The 22,134-nt window shown below is 43.1% G+C and overlaps 1 protein-coding gene across 1 annotated transcript in view; it reads right to left on the bottom strand.

Annotated features, from left to right (window-relative positions):
- Window positions 1–22,022, bottom strand: part of GALNS (galactosamine (N-acetyl)-6-sulfatase) — an 80,563-nt gene extending 58,541 nt beyond the window's left edge. The window contains exons 1-7 of the mRNA XM_060788111.2: window positions 21,817–22,022; window positions 16,537–16,660; window positions 14,759–14,833; window positions 11,055–11,157; window positions 5,112–5,255; window positions 2,440–2,506; window positions 2,199–2,326 (exon numbers count right to left, since the gene is read on the bottom strand). Of these exons, the coding sequence (XP_060644094.2) occupies window positions 2,199–2,326; window positions 2,440–2,506; window positions 5,112–5,255; window positions 11,055–11,157; window positions 14,759–14,833; window positions 16,537–16,660; window positions 21,817–21,927 (752 nt within the window). The 5' untranslated portion in view covers window positions 21,928–22,022. The remainder of the gene's footprint in view (window positions 1–2,198; window positions 2,327–2,439; window positions 2,507–5,111; window positions 5,256–11,054; window positions 11,158–14,758; window positions 14,834–16,536; window positions 16,661–21,816) is intronic.
- Window positions 22,023–22,134: the final 112 nt, after the last annotated feature.

The following is a 22,134-nucleotide window of genomic DNA, read 5'->3' on the forward strand; positions in this document are numbered from 1 at the left end:
CAAATGTGGTCTCTATCGATTTTTAAGAAGGGAAACAAGGACGACCCAAACAATAACCAATGTCCGGTCAGCCTCACTTTGATACCAGGCAAGATTCGGGTAAAAGATTGTTAAGGAAGTGGTCTGCAAACATGTAGAAATGAATGTGGTCATCGCTAATAGTCAACACAGATTTATCAAAAGCAAGTCATGCCAGACTAATCTGATTTCTTTTTTCAATTAAGTGCCAAGCTAGGTAGTTGTAGGGAATGCCGTGGATGGTGCGTATCTGGACTTCAGCAAGTTTGGTAAGGAAACTGGTCCAATGTGGGCTAGGCAAAACTACCGTGAGCTGGATCTGTAATTGGTTAAGCAAACAATTCTCCCCAATGCTTTCTCTTCATCCTGGAAAGAAGTGACATGTGGAGTGCCATCAGCAGGGTTACGTCCTGGGTCTGGTACTAGTCAGGATCTTCATTGATGACTTACAATGGTTGAATGAAAAGTAATGCCTCCACCTTTGTAACTCCTCAAGAGATGGCAGTACTGGTATGCGGCAGGTACTGGCTTGTTCAGTAGACTCTCCTCTACAGTTCCATTTTGGCGGGAAGCATTAGCAATGAATGGTTGTGTTGTTAAAGTGCAAAGTATGGAACCCTGCACAGACAGTCGGTCAATGCGATTTAAGCAACGTACAGTCATTGAATTCTTGACAGCAGAAGGTGTCACCCCAAATTCATCAGAGATTCAGGAGATTCATTAGAGAATGCAAGCCGTTTATGGTGATTGTGTTGATGTGAGTACTGCGCGTCGTTGGGCAAGAAAGTTTAAAGATGTTGAGGTGGGAACATCTGACTTGCGTGACAAACAATGAGTTGGACGTCCTGTGACTGCAACTGCCAAATTTCCCAAGCAAAAGGTTGACAGATTGATTCAGGATGATTGTCCTATCACTCAAAGAGAAATTTCAAGCATAATCAGCATTTCACAAGAACGTGTGGGTCATATTATTGCTTTGCTTGGCTATCAGAAGATCTGTGCACGATGGGTACCCAGGATGTTGACGCCTGAAATGAAAGTGCACAGACTTGAAACTTCAGAGACTGGATCTCACCATCGTACGACATCCTCCATACAGTCCAGATTTATCACCATCTGACTTCCATCTGTTCCCGATAATGAAAGAAGATCTGCGGGGTCATCATTATGCTTCTGATGAAGACGTTGAGAGAACTGTGAAACGCTGGTTGAGGAAACAAAGTGTCGACTTCTTCCATGACGGCTTCAGAAAACATGTTCATTGATGTAGAAATTTATCCATGTAGGAGCTCAGCCTACTGGGGTTGTCACACTGCCGCAAGAAGAGGACTATGGTTATGTTCAATCTCCTTCAGAGCAGGACCCTTCAGATATTTCCATGTTGGATTTTAATGTAGATTCTCAGGGGTATGTGAATGTAATAGACAGTAAGAGCACCTAGAGCAGGGGTCCTCAAACTAAGGCCCGGGGGACGAATGCGGCCCTCCAAGATCATTTACCCAGCCCTCGCTTAGGGTCAACCTAAGTCTGTATCAACTTGAAAGTACACAACAACAACAATCCTATCTCATCAGCCAAAAATAGGCCCACACTTCCCATTGAAATACTAATAAATTTATATTTGTTAAAATTGTTCTTCATTTTAATTATTGTATTGTTTTTAAGTGGTTTTTGCACTACAAATAAGATATGTGCAGTGTGCATAGAAATTCATTCATTTTTTTTTTCAAATTATAATCCGGCCCTCCAACAGTTTGAGGGACTGTGACCTGGCCCTCTGTTTAAAAAGTTTGTGGACCCCTGACCTAGAGCTTCGGAGAGCTTCTGTTCTACCATCTCAAAGCTCCCTGCTTGAGCGGTGATGGCACGATCATCAGCATAGATGAAACTCTCTGTCCTTTCTGGCAGTGGCTGGTCATTTGTGTAGATTTGAACATTGATGGAGCAAGCACGCTCCCCTGAGGCAGGCCGTTCAAGTAGATAAGAGATGTATTCATTATCAGCTTAAGACGAAACCTCTCAAGCACCTGTTGTTCTTCTGTGCTAAGCTCACACGAATATAGACACATACTTGTAAATTCAAGCTCTCAATTGTTTTGGGTGAACCTTTCTTCACACTGAATTTTGCTCCAGTGCAGAAGGAGTGCGAACAGTTTGGCTCTAAAAGCAGCATCACTTACCTCCCTCGTTGGCTGGAGCCCAGGAATGCCCTGGAGGCATAGACAGGCGCATGAGTGGCATCGATGGCCCAGTAGAGAAAGAAGGGCTGCTGCTTGGCTTGCTGGGAGCTCATGAAATCGAGGGCTTCCTGGAAATATCAAGAAAGGGGACTTCAGATAGGAACACCGCTGACCCATACAGAGACCCAACTGCAGAAGGTCCTTTAGGGTTCTCAAAGCCTTCTATTGGGATAAACATTACCTGTAAGTACATCTGAGTTAAGTTGGATTCCCCTGTCTTGTGATCAATTTTGATATCTTCATAGTATCTAAAAGGGAAAAAAAAACAGATCTGAGGGAAGAACCAAGCAAATAGCACAGGAAGCAGCCATAAGAGACTACATCCCACTTAGGCACATGGCCAATACTGTGTTAAATAAAGAGGAACGCATTTCTCTCACTGCGAATAGGTTTTTCACATTTTTAATAGTTTCAATCTTCAATCCTATTTTAATGTTTGTATGTTTTTTAGGTTTTAAATTATATATTGTATTGTTTTTCGTGTATTTATTTATTTAGTTATTTAAAGAATTTATATTCTGCACTTCCCACACAGAAGGGAACTCAGGGCGGAGAACAACATATAAACGCCAAACATTCAGTTTGGCGTTTAATACACATACATATTAAAATAATTTATCTCAACATTAAAATCAACTGTTAGTCTTTTTGGGTCTCTTTTTAGAGATAAAACAGGATAGAAATACTACTACTACTACTACTACTAATGATAATAATGTGTTGCTGTGAGTTTTCCGAGCTGTCTGGCCATGTTCCAGAAGCATTCTCTCCTGATGTTTCGCCCACATCTATGGCAGGCATCCTCAGAAGTGGTGAGGTCTGTTGGAAACTAGGCAAGTGAGGTTTATATACCCATGTAATAATGTCCAGTGTGGGAGAATAAACTCTTGTCTGCTTGAGGCAAGTGTGAATGTTGCAATTGCCCACTTTGGTTAGCACTGAATAGCCTGGTAGCTTCAAGGCTTGGCTGCTTCCTGCCTGGGGGGAATCCTTTGTTGGGTGGTTAGCTGGCTCTGATTGTTTTTTGTCTGGAATCCCGCTGCTTTTTTAATGTTATTCTTTAGTTACTGCCCTAATTTTAGAGTTTTTTCATACTGGTAGCCAAATTTTGTTCATTTTCATCGTTTCCTCCTTTCTGTTGAAATTGTCCACATGTTTCTGGGTTTCGATGGCTTCTCTGTGTAGTCTGACATGGTGGTTGTTAGATTGGTCCAGCACTTCTGTGTTCTCTAAGAATATGCTGTTTCCAAGTTGGTTCATCAGTTGCTCTGCTATAGCTGACTTCTCAGGTTGGATTAGTCTTCAGGGCCTTTCATGTTCCTTGATTCTTGTTTGGGCAATACTACTGCATTTGGGGGTCCCGATGTAGACTTGTCCACAGCTGCATGGTATACAGGAGACTCTTGCAGAGGTGAGAGGATCCCTCTTGTCCTTTGCTGAACGTAGCATTGGTTGCATTTTCTTAATGGGTCTGTAGATCGTTTGTATGTTGTGTTTCCTCATCAGCTTCTATGCAGTCAGTGGTTTCCTTGATGTATGGTAAGAACACTTTTTCTCTGGGTGGATCTTTGTCCTGACTCTCATGGCTTGTTCTTGGTCTTGCAGCTCTTCTGATGCCTGCGGTGGAGTCTCCATTGGCCTGTAGAGTCCAGTTTAGGTGGTTCCGTTCACCTTGGAGGAGGTGGGCTTCACAGATTCTTTTTGCATGGTCTGCCAGAGCTTTAGTTGTGCTTCTTTTTTTAATTGGGTGATGGTTGGAGTTTTTATGTAGGTATCTATCCATGTGTGTAGGTTTTCTGTAAACTGTGTGGCCATTGTTGACTGGGTTTGTGGATGACTAGGACATCTAGAAATGGCAGTTTTCCTTCATTATCTTTTTCCATTGTGAATTAGATATTTGGTGGATGCTATTGAGTTGGTCCAGGAACTTGTTGAGTTCTTCTTCTCCATGGCTCCCAATGGTTAAGGTGACATCCACATATCGGAATCATGTAGTGGGCTTTTTTGTTGCTGTTTCCAGGGCTTGTTTTTCAAAGTGGATTTCAATGGCTTCTCTCTATAGTCTGACATGGTAGTTATCAGCGTGATCCAGCATTTCTGTGATCCCAAATAATGTGCTCTAAAAACTACCATATCGGACTACACAGAGAAGCCATTGAAATCCACAAGAAGCATGTGGTCAATTTCAACAGAAAGGAGAAAACCACAAAAATGAATGAAATCTGGCTGCCAGTATGTAAAAAACTCTAAAATCAGGACAGTAAATAAAGAGCAGTGCTCAAAAAGCAGGGGAATTCTGGAACATGGTCAAACAGCCCAAAAAACTCACAGCAGCGTAATAATAATAATAATAATAATAATAATAATATTGTCATCAACAGGGGATTTCAGCCGGAGTTAAAATGTAGAAGGAGGAGGAGGGAGGTATGGTGCTTGCTAACTTCCAAATGATTAATTTTGCAACCTCGCAGTAGTTAATGGAGATCTCATTCATAATTCAGGGAAATTTCAGTGGGGACTTGCAAGCTCTCTGCGTTGGCGAGGTGGGATTTTCACAAGTTCACTTTGGGCGCCTGGTGTTGATGTGTGCAGGGATTTCTGGGAAAAGCCTCCCCAAGGAGCCCAGGAAGCGATAGGTCCCCTCCTCCAAGCCCACCTTCCTCTTACAGGAAGGGAAGGAAAACACCCGCATTGCACACTCAGTCAGAAGAAAGGGCATCTGAGAGCAATGGAACGCTGAGTCTTCTATTACAGGAGAACTTAAAAACCACCAAATTAAAGCAAGAAGTAGTTAAGCACAATCAATAAGGTGGTGCAGGGAAGCAAAAGGGTAGAAAAGATAAAAGAGGCTACCTGCCAATCATTTCCCAGTCCCTATAAACGGGGATGTTTGGAGCGGCTTTGTTATCGTAAGGCCCGAAGTGGCAGTTGGGGGACCCGAACCATTCATCAAATCCGTGCCTCAAGGGATGGAACTGGGGCTGGTGCCCAAGGTGCCTGGAAAAGACCAACAGAAGGAGCAGAAGAAAACAAAGATGGCTTTAACAGATTAGGGAGATGAGCCAAGGCTAACTAAATCAGTGTTTCTCAACCTTCCTAATGTCACGACCCCTTAATACAGTTCTTCATGTTATGGTGAACCCCAACCATAACATTATTTTCATTGCTACTTCATAACTGTAATTTTGCTCCTGTTATGAATCATAATGTAAATATCTAAATATTTGCTACTGTTACAAATCATAATGTAAATATCTGATATACATGATGTATTTTCATTCACTGGACCAAATTTAACACAAATACCCCATACGCCCAAGTTTTAATACTGGTGGGATTGGGGGGATTGATTTTGTCACTTGGGAGTTGTAGTTGCTGGGATTTAGTTGCTGGGATTTAGTTGTAGTTCACCTACAATCAAACGCCACCAATGATGGAATTGAACCAAACTTGGCACACGGAACTCTCGTGACCAACTGAAAATACTAGAAGGGTTTGGTGGGCATTGACCTTGAGTTTTGGAGTTGTCATTCACCTACATCCAGAGAGCACCAATGACTGCTCTCTGGGTGCAGGTGAACTACAACTCTAAAACTTAAGATCAATGAGTCTGGATCAAACTTGGCATGAATATTGGGCCACTCTCAATCCCATGTCATGTGGGTGCTTTCCTCCTTGCCTTGAAGTGACTCAATGGTGTGAGCCTCCATCCAGCCTTGCCTGCTCTCCCTCGACCACACATGATCACTATGCTGCCATGCGCTGAGCACACCTGCTCTCTCCTCCCCGCTTGGAGTCTCAGAAACAGCCCTCCCCTTACCTGAGAGGCCAGCGGAGAGGCTGGCCAATCACAAATTTTGGTGAGAGGGCTTTTGGTAGGAGGAGTCATCATCTATTTCCAAAAAGGAAGAGGAGGACAGGCGGAGAGATCTTCAGCCTTCTCTGCTAAAGGGGTTCCTAAGAGCATCAGAAATATATGTTTTCTGATGGCCTTTGGTGACCCCTCTTAACCCCCCTCTGACACCCCCCTCTGACACCCCCCTCGTAACCCCCCCAGGGGGTTTCTGTCCCCCAGGCTGAGAATTGCTGAACTAATTGAACTCCTGCGGGAAAAAAAAGTAAAGTGCTATACTTAAGCAGAAAAAAATTGAAAGATGGGCTCAAAGCAAACTTAAAAACTCTGGCATAGACACTGAGAACTGGGAAGCCCTGGCCCTTGAGTGCTCCAGCTGGAGGTCAGCTGTGACCAGCAGTGCTGCAGAATTTGAAGAGGCATGAATGGAGGGCAAAAGAGAGAAACGTGCCAAGAGGAAGGCGCATCAAGCCAACCCCGACCGGGACTGGAAACCACCTGGAAACCAATGCTGTCACTGCGGGAGAAGATGGAGATCAAGAATAGGGCTCCACAGTCACCTATGAACCCATCAGAATACTATCCTACTCAGCTACGCCTAAGTAAATAAGTATTCATTCTTTTTATTTTAAAAAAATCTTGTAACCTGACTTTCTGGATAACCCTTGTATTTAGCTTGCAGAAGGGGAGATTGAGAGTGGATATAACAGAGTCCTAAGATGCAGCCAAGAATCCCATTGGTTTTTTTTAGCTTGTTTTAGCAAGAGTCTCCTGGAAACAGGCCAAACACAGGATCCGTCTCTGCCCAATCCGCCGCTTCTCCTCCAAGCGCAGGTGTAATTAGCTTTCCACTGTTATGGCTCTGGGGTTATTCAAGAGTCGTTGCTTTCCAGATAACTCCCTGGAACCAATCTGCAGCAGGGTTGTTTATTCCCTTTCTTCAGGCGTATGAATCTGCATGCATTAGCACCCAGCTGCATCCCCTTTGCCTGCAGCCTACGGAGCATTACTCCCTCCCCAAATCCTTAGCAGTCTGGGTGGAAATAAATAATTCACAGCTCTAGGCCCTTTTGCTTTCTTCCTGCATTTCTGGAGGTGATGAACTCAGGTGAAGGGAGGTGTACTTGCATATTTGCAAATCCTTCTGGAATATAGACGTCTCTTTTTTCGTAGTAATATTTCTGCATCTATTTTTATTCATTTTTGCGTACTTTGGGGATTTAGTATGCATTTTAAGGGTGATCTTCTTTCTTCTTAGGTGATCCCTTGTAACCCAAGGATGATGGCCCTCCAAGTATAGTGTCTTGGCAGTGGATATATAGGTGGCTGTGGAGTTCTCTTCTTGATGCGCACGTTCTTCCGCGGTGAAGATATCAGTTTCTAGGTGGAAGGCAGTCCCGGTCAGGGTTGGCTTCCTCTTGGCACATTTCCCCCTTTCCCCCTCCATTCATGCCTATTCGAATTATGCAGCACTGCTGGTCACAGCTGACCTCCAGCAAGAGCGCTCAAGGGCCAGGGCTTCCCAGTTCTCGGTGTCAATGCCACAATTTTTAAGGTTGCCTTTGAGCCCATTTTTCAGTCTCTTTTCCTGTCCATCAACATTACGCTCACTGTTCTTGAGTTGCAAGTATAGTAACTGTTTTGGGAGACGGTGATTGGGCATTTGGACACCGTGGCTTTCAGTCCAGCAGAGTTGATGGCATAGAAGATTGCTTCAATGCTGGCATAGAAGATTGCTTCTTCCAGCACACTGACATTTGTCTGCATGTCTTCCCAAGAGATTTGCAGGATTTTCTGAAGTCAATGCTGATGGAATTGTTCCAGGAGTTGAGTGTGAAGTCTGTAGATAGTCCATGTTTCACTGGCATGTAGCGGAAATGGGTATGGGAGGACACTAGCTTTATAAACAAGCACCTTGGTATCCCTATGGATGTTCCGGTCCTCAAACACTCTCTGCTTCATTCGGAAAAATGCTGCACTCACAGAGCTCAGACAATGTTGTATTTCAGTGTCAGTGTTGACTTTTGTGGAAAGGTGGCTGCCAAGGGAGCGGAAATGGTCAACATTTTCTAATGTTACAGCATTAAACTGTATTTCTGGCATTGCAGTCGAACTGGAAGAGCACTTTGGTTTTCTCAATATTCAGTGAGAGGCTGAGCTTCTCATATGCTTCTGCAAAGGTGTTTAGAGTGGCTTGTAGGTCTTCTTCTGAAAGTGCACAGACTACGTTATTATTGGCATATTGGAGTTCTATAGCAGATGTTGTTGTGACCTTGGTTTTGGCTGAGATTAAATAGCTTGCCATCTGTCTGATAGAAACGACTCCGGCCCATCAAAGTTATTAAGATTAAGCCGCTGAGGGGGAAAAGGAAGGGGCCTGAGGCTGTTAGGAATGGTGGGAGTTGAAGTCCAAAATACCCAGAAGGCCAAAGTTTGCCTAGGAGAAGAAACAAGGAAGAGAGCTGCCACTTCTGGTCTTTACACTTTCTCTCTCTCTCTTTTGCTCCCTTCCAAAGTGGCTTGGAAACCACGCTTGCTTCTGCCGCAGCTGCTGTGTGCCTTTCCTTAACAACCCTGATTGATATAAAAGAACTGTTTTCGGTGGCCCTGCCGTTTCCCTTGTTAACACCTGCGCCTGCCGCACCGCTGAGGGTTGTCATCAATTTCAACGATCCAACTCTTAGCTCTCTTAAAAGAGCTCCAGGGATGCTGCCCAAGCAGATTGCGGGTCAATATTTGCTCACAATCTCTCCATTTACCCTCTGCCCATCTAGATTACGCTCTGGTTCCCGGAAGAGGGCCAGCATCAGTCCTATATCTTTCTTTTCCTTTCTTTCACCTGATATATATATTAGCACAATCACGAAATACGCATATTAAAGTAACTAACTGGACCCTCGTTAAGGAATGGATAAAAGAGAATAATATCAAGATACTAATATGAACAGACTAAAAAGGAAGAAGAAAAAGATCAATAATAACTTAAATTATATATCAATTTAAAAAATCCAGAAAATTAGCGACAATGGAAAACAGGAAAAGGAACATTTTGGAAGAATTTTCTTAATTTCTCTCTTGAATGCCATGATAGAAAAGAGTGGGAGTTTCAAATACCCACCCACTTTTTTTTCTCTTTTTCCTTTTTCCTCTCCCCCTCTTTTTTCTTCTTCTTTTTTTCTCTTTTTAAAATCCTCGACTTTATAAACCCATTTTGAGAAAGTCCTCTGCGTGAGAGGGCCTCAGTGGGAAAAAGGACTCAGTGTGGGGTAGGCCTCAGTATGAGAATGCCTGGTATGAGGTTTTGGTGACAAAAGCCCCAGGTTGAATGCCTCGTGTGTAAAGCTCCAGTATGACAGCTGATGTATGTCAGCCTGTGATTGTGTCTGATGTTCATGTTGATTTTCATGATGGGAATGATGTTCCTGATGGTGGGCCTGGCTCTGATGGCAATGGGGATGAAGGTTTACCTGGGTCTGAGTTAAGCTCAGATGAGAGGCCCAAGCTGTCTCAGGAAGATTCACAAGATGACATTCCTGAGAGGGGCCTTTCATGGTCTTTCCCAGAGGAAGTGTCTGAGGATGATTTGTCAGGTGCAGAAGTTAATGAGATGGTAGAAAGTGAGGCTTTTGTAAATAGAGACAGAGTGCTCAAGCACAAAGAAGATCCGTTTGTTTACAAGAAAAGAGACATAAGCAACTCTTATCAGGGTCTAAGGTCAAGAGAAATGCTTTCCTTTCAGTTTTGGGATCTGGAAAAACTTTCTATTGATTCATGGGAAAGAGTTTCCTCAGTTGGGTCAACGTTGGAATTTCAAGATTATCTTGCTTTCAAGTGTTCTTACTTTCATGTACCAAGTTTTTGCCAAGCTCCTATTTTGTGTGTTGGATGTTTCATGCTCCCTTGATTCATGGATTCCTGTACTTTATTTTATGGACTTTTGTATCTTTCTTTGCCTTGAAGTTTATGGATCATTCTGTTTTGGAACTTTACAATTTTTACTAATTTTACTGCCTTGCCTACATATATGCTTCAATAAACTGCTTGCTGATTTTTTCAAGCTAGTATGGTGTTCAAGGTCAGAGAGGAGTTCTTGCTCTTGTGTATGACATCCTCAGTGTTAGCAGCTCTCGCTCTGTGAGAGGTCTCTGTGGAAGAAGAGCCTCAGTGTGTTAGTAGGCCTCAGTCTGAGAAGGCCTCAGTGTTAGTTCGCCTCAATCTGAGAAAAGCCACTGTGTGAGAGGGTCTCAGTGTGAGAAGGCCTCAGTGGGAGAAAGGCCTTAGTGTTAGTAGGCCTCAGTATGTGACGGCCTGATGTGAGAAGTCTTCGTTGAGAGAACCCCCAGGTGGAAGGCCTCATGTGTAAAGCTCCAGTATGAAGGCTGCTGTGTGCAAAAAGCTACTGTGTGAAGTTCCTGTGTAAGTTTAGTGTGAGAAGAGGCTCTGTGAGAGCAAAGCTGTTCATCTACATGAGAAAGAAGCCCAGAATGGAAGCAAAGAAGGAAGTATAAAGATCTTTATCTGTGTTATGGAAACCTTGTTCTTGTAAAAAGTGCAACCAGATTTTGCTATAAAGAAAAGCTTCTTAAGGAAGATAAAACATTGGTGTTTTTTTGTTCTTTTTAACACTTTTGGCTACTGGCGTTGGGTCACACTGCTACTGAGAAGTTACTCTGCTGTGCATTTATGAGGAGGGTCTTTTGTTAATAAGCCCACTCACCCAACAGAAATCTCCAAAGCCACCCAAGCAAGAGCGAAAAAGAACATGGCCATATAGCCCAGAAAACTCACAGCAACCCATGAAAGCCTTTGACAACACATTCAATAAAATAAACTATACTAGCCAATTCCTAAGTCTCAAGTTGCTCAAACTCTCATTGTTCCACATATAAACACATCTCGGTTTCTGCACATGCCCCAAAGAAGACATTCAAAAGAAAGTTTACCATTTTCCAACTATCTTATTGGCGTAGCCTGCTTTCTTCAGCAGTTCGGGAAGGAGCAGTTCAGAATCCGGGATGCCCCCCGTTATATCCTGGGGGGTATAGGCTGCATTAAGAGAAGAAGATGTCAAAGGGATTAGCAGGCAGGTTGCAGGAGCTTTCCACCTTAACAGGATTCCTCGACCTTGCTCTGTACTAAGCTTAGCTTAGGGGAGTTCGAAGACCTGAATGAGACTTTGAAACCAGAGGCAAGGAAGGGAAGGCTGATTGGGGATTAGTGACATGGAGGCTCTGATACACCACACTCAGCTAGAGCACACTCCTAGCAACTGGAATGTAGTTTCTGTGCTGATCAGAAAGAGCTTTGCAGTTCAAGATACCCTGGTATTTTGAGCTTCTGAGCTTTCTGCTTAATGGAACGTGGCCCTTTAAGGGTCCTTCCACACAGTCATATAACCCAGAATATCAAGGCAGAAAATCCCAAAATATCTGCTTTGAACTGGGTTATCTGAGTCCACAGTGCCATATAAACCAGTTCAAAGCAGATAATGTGGGATTTTCTGCCTTGATATTCTGGGTTACATGGCTGTGTGAAAGGCATTAAGTACTTCTTAAGTTGGCAGAAAGAGTTTCTCCTCCTATACGAAGCAGAATCCCAAATGCAGTCCCAAACATCCCTTATTCAGAGCCAGCAGCAGATCTGGAATAGCTTCTGCCAACCTAGCCATTCCAAAACATGCAAATGTGAGTAGATCAATTGGTACCGCTCCGACAGGAAGATAACGGTGCTCCATGCAGTCATGGTAGCCACATGACCTTGGAGGCATCTATGGACGATGGCTCTTCAGCTTAGAAATGGAGATGAGCAACACCTCCCAGAGTCACACATGACTAGACTTAATATCAGGGGAAAGCTTTTCAAGGGGCGTTTGTTAAAGATTTCCCCTGACCCACTTCCTGTGGACTGAGAGCAATGAAACTTGGCCCAGTTCTGAGTCGTTCTCTCCATGGGTGCCACCTAGAGAGACACACTTCTCCCATCTTTTGAAGCCACTGTCAATATCTCACTTGTAGAAGTCGACGGGTTGTTCCAAAAACTATGTTGTGACTTCAGAAATAAGAGTTTCATCATCTGACAAATGCTTGGCCTTCAAAAATAACTTCCTTGTTGGAAAGAGGTTGAACTCCAGTGGTGCGAGATTGGGGGAATAAGGGGGATGCGGTAGAATTTCAAAGCCACAGGAGCATGCTTCTTCCATTTGGGCAACATGGGCATTGTGAACTGGTTCATTGTTTTGAGGAGGTCAGATACCGTTGGTGAGCATGCCACATTGTCTCTTGGTTTTGATGGTCTCCCGCAATTTCCACAGCAGTGAAGCCAAGTCTAACCCAGTGATCATGGCCCCCTTTGCTAGGAAATCCATCCATACTACTCTGTGCTGGTTCCAAAATACTGTGAGCATGACCCTGAATACTGCGAGTTGGGCACATGCCTTCTTTGGAGGCAGTGAGTCAGGATGCTTCCATGACTTCAGCTGGACTTTAGTCTCAGGTTCAGAGTGATGGACCCAGCTTTCACCCTGTGTGATCAGTCTGTTGAAAAAACCCTCCTGGTTTCCATGGCACATCATTGTTAAGACAGCCTGAGAGCATTCGACTCCTCCCTGCTTCAGAAAAGGTGTGAGCAGCCGGAGGACCCAGCGAGCAGATACCTTATGCACGTGAAGATAGTCTTGGATGATTTTTTCCATGGACTCCACACTCATCTTGACTAGATGAGTGTGGAGTGTGAGCTAGGTGGTGAATGGTTATGCAACAATTTTCCAAAATGGTGATCACCACTTGCTAGATAGTGTATTCATCAATGGCAGAGTGGGGCCACCCTGGAATTGGAGCTATTTGCACTGAAGTCCGACCACATCAGAATTGATGATGCCAGTTCTTGACTTCATCATCTGATGGGGAATCCTCACCATAAACCTCTTTCATCTCAGTGAATGTCTCCTTTGATGTGCGGCCTTTCAAGTAAAGGAACTTGATTGCTCTGTATTCCACTCGGTCCATTCTCAAACCTCACACCACTTCAAATCAAGACCGTTCTCAGTTCTGGGTTGTGAATTGGCATGTAACCTATAGAGACTTATATCTCACATACAGTTTCAGTGTCCTGTGATAAATAGAAGTGGGTCAGGGGAAATCATACTTTTTATATAGTATTATTTAAAGGGAATAGGATGATAAGGTGTAAAAATAAATAGACAATGAGAATAGTTTTGTAGCATTGTGTTTGGTATGGTTTCAAAAGTGTCGCATTTTTAATATTACAATTATTTTCTGCTTTCTTTGTATTGTCTTATTTGTTTGTTTATTTATTTCTCAATTTCAAAACTCCACATATGATTTAGATGGCATTTCCTCTACCATTCGAGTGAAGGGCACAAGAACCTGGCTTGGGACTGCTAGCTGATTTTTAAATTCTGTGTGCATTCTTCTGTTGTTTGCTTGCACTTCTCCTAGGCAAGTCAGCAAAGAGATAAAAATGCCCACGCTCGACAGTGTGCCGCGTGCATCAATCCGGAGTTGTAAATGCATGCTCTGAAACATATGGTATCCTACAGCATCTGCCATTTTGGAACAAACAACGCTCACAACCACCAAACCCGGCTTCAAATCAGCTCAAGCTGCCACCTCCTGACAGGAGCAGCGGAGCACAGCTCGCTTTTGTGGACAGCCTGGCCACGGCGCCCTCCAGATCCCCTTGCCCATCTCTGGAGGAGGAACATATTTTTATGGGAGAGGATTTCAAACAGACAGTTAGCCAACAAACAATGATCCTCCTCCCCTTCTTTTTGCTGAAAGTCAGTTAACCCATCCAAAGAACTCTTTGAAGCAGAGGATTGGGAATTTGCCTTATAGCAACAACATTTTGAGATTCTGGGGAAGACTCAGATTTGGAAATTCGGGGCTACGACTTAAAACTACTCACTTCCCAAACTGAGTTCATGCATCTTCTGTTGGGTAATTTCAAAAATGAAAAAAAAAAACATTTTAAAAGGTAAAGGAGCAGCAGCAGCAGCAACAACAACAGTATAGCACAGTGTTTCGCAATCGTCCTAATGCTGTGACCCCTTAATACAGTTCTTCATATTGTGGTGACCCCCAACTATAAAATTATTTTCTATAAATAGAACTATAAATCCCAGCAACCACAACTCCCAAATGGCAAAATCAACCCTGCCAACCCACCAGTATTCAAATTTGGGCAAAATTGGGTATTTGTGCAAAATGTGGTCCAGTGAATGAAAATACATCCTGCATATCAGATATTTACATTATGATTCATGACAGTAGAAAAATTACTGTCATGAAGTAGCAACACAAACAATTCTATTGTTGGGAGTCAACACAACATGAGGAACTGTATTAAAGGGTCGCAGCATTAGGAAGGTTGAGAAACACTGCCCTACATCCATTCCCTTTTTTCAATTGAAATTATAATCTAATTCAAAAGGATAAACACCAAGGACTTTTAGGAGTGACAGGTTTCCTTCTTTGCCACCGGAGCAACAATTCTCTTTTTAAGCAAGGTGCAGGGTTTCTCTTACTCTCTCCATAACCTTTTCTTGTTTTGTGGCCTGCTTCTCCCCCCTTTATGGAAGGAACAGTTTGAAAACTAAAAGGTTGGTTTGCAACAAAGGAAAACATACCATTCCTGGCATGGGCGTTTGTGGTGTAGAAGCCGTTCCTGATGGGGAGGCGACCCGTTAAAAGGGCTGCTCTGGCTGCAGAGAGATTTTTTTTAAAAAAAAGAATAATTATGTACATGAATTAGATATTCAGCTTCACCAAACAAATTCAGTCCCAATTCTGACATTTTAATACATGCGATCACTACCATGCTGACCACCCTGTTTCCCATCCTATTTTCCACACTGACCACTTAATGCAGTTTGAAACCAGTTATACGTAGAATCATAGAGCTGGAAGAGACCTCGTGGGCCAGCCATTCCAATCCCCTGCCAAGAAACTGGAAAATCGCATTCAAAGCACCCCCAACAGATGGACATCCAGCCTCTGTTTGAAAGCCTCCAAAGAAGGAGCCTCCACCATACTCCAGGGCAGAGAGTTCCACTGCTGAACATCTCTCACAGTCAAGAAATTCTTCCTCATATTCAGGTGGAATCTCCTTTCTTGTAGTTTGAAGCCATTGTTTATTTATTTATTATTTATTTACTTTATTTCTATACCGCTTTTCTCAGCCCTCAGGCGACTCAAAGCGGTGAACAACATCAATACAAAACATCACAAAACAAGTATAGGGCAATTAAAAACAATTATAACATAACTCATTAACATCAGTATAACAATCATTAGCGCCTCAACAGTAAAATCAGAATCCAGTCTCGTCATCCATTATTCCGTATTCCTATGTTCAATTACACAGTTTTCAATTTTTCCATTTCCATTTTACATTGTTCCATTGCATCCTCCCTCCTCCCTATGACTTCCCCTCACCTCTTGATCCATGGCCCTCATCATGTCTCTTCTCAGCCTTCTCTTTGGAAGGCAAAACATGCTCAGCTCTTTAAGCCGCTCCTCATAGGGCTTGCTCTTCAGACACTTGATCATTTTAGTTGCCCTCTTTCTCTGCTCACATTCCAGCTTAGAGTCAACATCTCCCTTCAACTGCAGTGCTCAGAGTTGGCCACAGTATCATTCCAGCTGTGTGTATTTTGTTTATTTTCACCTCAACATAGAACAGGGCCATACAGCCCAGAAACCACACAACACCCCAGTGATTCCAGCCATGAAAGCCTTTGAAATTACTATTACTTGAAGCACAACAAGATGAGTCCACATCAGACACTCTACTGGCTATTGTATTAGATCACACGTCAAACACTTCCTAAGTGTCTAGGTGTGATGTATTGGCGAAAAATGTGTGCAGATTCCAGTCAGGTGGCCTTTTGCAGCTGGCAGATGGTAATCTTGTCAGCGCCGATTGTGTTTAAGTGCAGGCCAAGGTCTTTAGGCACTGCACCCAGTGTGCCGATCACCACTGGGACCACCTTGACTGGCTTGTGCCAGTTCCATCTTTAAATCTTCGTATCGTGTCAGCTTTTTCAGTTTTTCAATCCTGCGGTCACCTGGGATTGCAACATCGGCAATCCATACTCTGTTTTTTAAGACGATCGTGAGGTCAGGAGTATTGTGCTCCAAAACTATTATTATTATTATTATCATCATCATCATCATCATCATCATCATCATCTTCCTCCTCCTCCTCCTCTTCTTTTTTCCCAGCGGCAGAACAGGCAGACAGTATAGTTTCTTGAGGTGAACTGAGTCCGAATATCACACTGCTGTCATGTAAAACATGAGAAACGTGTTCACAATTCACATGACAAGCAAGACATGAATCAAGCCCAGCATTGTGCCCCTTGCCCATGCTTAACATGCCTTGACGATCCTGACATTAACTCACACGGAGAACAGAGTGGGTTGGCAGTGTAGAAACTCGGGAAGAGCATCCCTTCTGCAGCCATCTGGTCCAAATGGGGAGTTTCCTTGGAAGGCTGCCCAAAGACACCTAGGTCACCCCAGCCCATCTGAAAGAAGAAGAAGAAGAAGAAGAAGAAGAAGAAAATGATTTATTTATCAAGTCATCAGCAACCAGACAATTATATTACATTTCTAACAGAACAAAGCAAACAAACAGACAAAATACAAAAATACAAAAGACAGAATACAACATTTGTGAGTTTGGCAGTTGATTAGATGTTCTTTGACCAGTATCTGGCCCCTTGTAGTGCTTCTGGTGTTGCTGCAAGAAGGTCCTCCATTGTGCATGTGGCAGGGCTCAGGTTGCATTGCAGCAGGTGGTCAGTGGTTTGCTCCTCTCCACACTCACATGTCTAGGATTCCACTTTGTAGCCCCATTTCTGAAGGTTGGCTCTGCATCTCGTGGTGCCAGAGCGCAGTCTGTTCAGTGCCTTCCAAGTCGCCCAGTCCTCTGTGTGCCCAGGGGGGAGTCTCTCATTTGGTATCAGCCATTGGTTGAGGTTCTGGGTTTGAGCCTGCCACTTTTGGACTCTCGCTTGCTGAGATGTTCCAGCAAGTGTCTCTGTAGATCTTAGAAAATTATTTCTAAGATCTACAGAGACACTCGCTGGAACACCTCAGCAAGCGAGAGTCCAAAAGTGGCAGGAAGAAGAAGAAGAGGAGGAGGAGGAGGAGAAATAATATTGGTGTCTTCATTTTGAGGCCTATTCCTGAGGTTCTTTGGTGTTCTGATTCAGAAAGCTGAACCGGATAGACTGCATCCGCTCTAGTTTCTTGGGTAGAGTTATCCTGGTGTTCTATGGGCAGCTGGTAAATACCACTTTTTCTGTATCATCATAATCATCATCAATCTTTATTACAGTCCAAAGACCCAATTTGCTCAGTGAAAAAGGGCACAGCAGATCCAAAAACCAATGAGACCACTTAAAAACAGGACGGGTGCAATTCTAGATGCGTATGACCAAGGGTAGAAACACTGCAAATATATACAAAGCAAGAGTCAACCAGATTCTAATACAGGAAGTTATCCAATCCTGCCTACCTCGGAGAGAAACTTGGCAGCAGCCAAAGTCACTTGGGGGAAATTGTCACCTAATAAAAACTTTACTTGGAATTGGGCTGATCTACCGGGTTGGTTGGTCAGTCAATGGTTAATAATATGTAGCCGAGCCTGCATGCAAAAACTGCAGGACAATAAGATGTGATACATACATTCAAGATCCTGGTTATCACATGGGCAAAGTCTTGCATTGTATAGGACTCCCTCCCACAAATATTCCTTGAAGCATTTCGGTTGGAACAACTACACCTTGCCTTGGAGAATAAGCAGCGATATTTGGCCACAATCAAGTTTTTAAGATAATTTGCTTCATGAAAAGGCCCAACATAATGTATGCTCAGGGTGCTTGGGGAACAAGAAACATATGAGCGAGAAGGCAGCTCACAGAAGGCAATGCCCCACAGTCTTTGTTTAATAGATTTAAGTGCCAAGTCAGAACCCAGATGAGATAAGAGGGATGAAGAAAGACTGATAGAGTTGATAAAGAAAAACGGGTGCCATTTTTTGAATCCACAGGCCACATACCCAGAAACAGGGCTACCCTTTGAGACACCAAAAGATATTTTGGCCAGTGTTATTATTAAACATTATTATTATTATTATTATTATTATTATTATCTTTATGTTTATTTATATCCCACTTTTTCTCCCCATAAGGAGACTCAAAGTGGCTAACATTAAAAGCATTTCAATACAATTTAAAATATACAAATATTAAAACAATATTAAACATCATTAGTATTTAAAAAACAATTCAGATTAAATCCATTTATATGTATTTATAAGTAGCTCATATTTTCCTTCCTCAGCTTCAATAGTTTAGATGTTTTTATTTTATATATTTAATTTAATTCTGTGTTAATTAATGCTTATATGTTTTTGTTTTGAATTTGGGTGTTTAAAAATTATAATAATTTTAACGCTGTTAGATGCTTTGAGTCTTTTTTAAGAGAGTTAAAATGCAAGATATTAATAATAATAATAATAATAATAACAATAATGAAATAATTAATTATCAAAGCAGGCATCTTTGTAATAGCTCCAAGGAACTTTTCCAAACTCTGTCAGGCTGAGAGGGGCACACAAATCTTCCCAATTTTCTATCAGATACCCCCGGTGGAGCAATGGGTTAACCCTTGTGCCAGCAGAACTGAAGTTGGAGGTTCGCATCCAGGTAGAATGCGGATGAGCTCCCTCTGTAAGCTTCAGCTCCCAATGCATGGACATGAGAAAAGGATGGTAAAACAGCAGAACATCCGGGGATCCCCTGGGCAACATTCTTGCAGATGGCCAATCCTCTCACATCAGAAGCAACTTGCAGTTTCTCAAGTCACTCCTGACATGGAAAAAAATCAGACATTATTATTACTATTAAGAGATTCTAAGGGAAAGCAGGATATCAATCTATATAAATAAAAATGTAATGGTCGTTTGTGGGATTAACATAACTCAAAAACCAGTGGACGAATTGGCACGAAATTTGGATACAATACACCTATTAGGCCAACGAGTGACCATCACTCATAAAAACACTGAAAAACACAGCAGAAGGGACTTAAAGGTCAAAAAAGCAAAAAGACGCTAGAGCGCATGCGCAAAAATGACTCCCCCGGCAAACAAAACACGCAATAGCATATCCACACTCCCTTCTGGACCACAGCTCCCAGCATCCCCTACACCAGGTCCTTTAGGAGAGGAGGATGATCCAAATGCACTGCTTCCAAGCTGCAAGCTGTCTTCTCCTTGGATTTCTTTGGGAGCATCCCAATCCCTGCATATTTCCAATATCCTATTCCTGGACTGCAACTCCCAGCAATCCTCCAGATAGAGATATTAGATAGAGATAGATAGGTAGGTAGATAGATAGATAGATCTATGCTGGGAGTTGTAGTCCAAGAATAGGTAGAGAAGGAAGAAAGAGGAGAAAGAGGAGGGGAAAGAAAAACTGGGGGGGGGGGGGAGGAAGGGAAGAAGAAGAGAAGGAAGGAAAGAAGGAGAGAATGACAGAAAGGAAGGAAGGGAAGTGGGAGAGAAGGAAGGAGAGAAAGAAAGAAGAGAAAGAGGGAGGGAAGGTTGGCCACAGCAACATGTGACGGGTACAGCTAGTAATAACTAATTATTAATATTAAAAATATTAATATGATAATAATAATAATAATGATAATAATAATAATCTGCCTTTTCTCTATTAGAAGTGACTCAGGCTTTGTTCCTATAAGTTCTGAAGGACACTGAATGATATTCACATGAATGTGATTCATTCTGAGTAATCCAAACACAGAAACAGGGCTTTAAATAATTCATGCTTAAATCAAATTAATAATAACAATACTAATAAGAATTATTATTATTCAGTTATATTGAAAACAATTCTCCAGCAGAGCTTGGGAAAGTTACTTTTCTTGGGAATTCTGATACAAGTAACCCTTCCAATTCCTTTTATGACACTTGTTCTTTCTGTCCCCAATTATTACCCTTTATAATAGACCTTCATAGACCTGTCAGCAGCTTACGATACAGTAAATCATTGCCTCCTCCTGATATGTTATATCCAACTGATTTGTAACCCTTTGGTACTAATCCCTGGTCAAAGTGGTCCCTGGTCAAGAAAAAAGTTGGGAACCACTGGTTTAGCCGGTATTGCATCACCTGACATCCATCGGGAAGTAGGAGCCAGCAATGATAGGACCAAGGCAGTGACATATTCACCCCATCCTCTGTTCGGACACCAGCCAGCAAGCCATTGCCTTAAATCAATTAATAGCTTCCTAATTTATTTATTTACAATATTTGTATACCGCTTTTCTCACCCCGAGGGGGCCTCAAAGCTTCCTAAGATCTACAGAGATATCTGCAGGAACACCTCGGCAAGCGAGAATCCAAAAGTGGCAGGCTAGAACCTGGAACTTCAATAAGTGGCTGAGACCAGATGAGAAACTCCCTCACTGAACGGACTGCGCTCTGGCACCACGAGATGCAGAGCCAACCTTAAGAAATGGGGCCACAAAGTGGAGTCCACGACATGCGAGTGAGGAGGAGAGCAAACCACTGACCACCTGCTGCAATGCAGCCTGAGTCCTGCCACACGCACAATGGAGGACCTTCTTGCGGCAACACCAGAGGCACCTCAAGTGGCCAGCTTCTGGAATAATGACATTTAGTATAACGCCAAGCTTTTAACTCTCTACCCTCGGTTTGCTTCTGATATGATAAATAAATAAACCCTTTATGAGTCCAATACTTGGAAAAGTTACTTTTTCAGGACAGGTACAATTAGGAAGCATGGTTTTTTAGGGGGATGCCCCTACACTGGGAGTTGTAGTCCAAAGAAGTAACTTTCCCAAGTTCTGGAGTTCCATTATGGGCTTCCCTTTCCTTTTCTTCCCAACTTGCTGAGTGACTCTGAACTTGGAAAAGTTACTTTTTCAAGACAGGTGCAATTAGGAAGCTTGCTTTTTAGGGGGATGCACCTACGCTGGGTGTGGTAGACCAAAAAAGTAACTTTCCCAAGTTCTGGGGTTCCATTATGGGCCTCCTCCCTTTCCTTTCCTGTCCTTCCCAACGTGTTGAGTGACTCTGAACTTGGAAAAGTTACTTTTACAATAAGGAGCTTGCTTTTTAGGGGGAGTGCCCCTACACTGGGAGTTGTAGTCCAAAAAAAGTAACTTTCCCAAGTCCTGGGGTTCCTTTATGGGCCTCCTCCCTTTCCTTTCTTGTCCTTCCTAACTTGTTGAGTGACTCTGAACTTAGAAAAGTTACTTTTACAATTAGGAAGCATGCTTTTTGGGGGGATGCCCCTACACTGGGAGTTGTAGTCCAAAGAAGTAACTTTCCTAAGTTCTGGGGTTCCATTATGGACCTCCTCCTTTTCCTTTCCTGTCCTTCCTAACTTGTTGAGTGACTCTGAACTTAGAAAAGTTACTTTTACAATTAGGAAGCATGCTTTTTAGGGGGATGCCCCTACACTACAAGTAACTTTTCCAAGTTCTGGGGTTCCATTATGGCTTCTCCCTTTCCTTTCCTGTCCTTCCTAACTTGTTGAGTGACTCAACTTGGAAAAGTTACTTTTTCTGGACTACAACTCCCAGCGGCCCCTACCCTAAGGCCTCTCCTCCCTTCAAACAGACTATATTCCCGACTCACATCGTCCATAAGCAGCAGGACAAGGTTAGGCGAGGTGGCATTGCTTTTCCCCTCCGCCAGGCTCCAAATCTCGACTAGGCCGCAAAACAGTATTAACAGTACTGTCGCCATGGCAACAGCAGCGCCCTGGAATGCCAGGGAGACTCTGAAAAGGGGAAAGGGGTGCCGGCAAAGAGGGAGGGAAAACCATCACCGGGACTGTAGTAACACTTCCGGCTCTCAATTGACAGTGCGGGGTACAAGGGTGGAAATGAGAGAGGCGGCGTCTCTCTTGCCCAGCACATGGCGGCGCCAGTCAAACAGAACCCGGAAGTTTAG

Source organism: Anolis sagrei, chromosome 8, assembly GCF_037176765.1.
Source record: "Anolis sagrei isolate rAnoSag1 chromosome 8, rAnoSag1.mat, whole genome shotgun sequence".
Taxonomy (NCBI): domain Eukaryota; kingdom Metazoa; phylum Chordata; class Lepidosauria; order Squamata; family Dactyloidae; genus Anolis; species Anolis sagrei.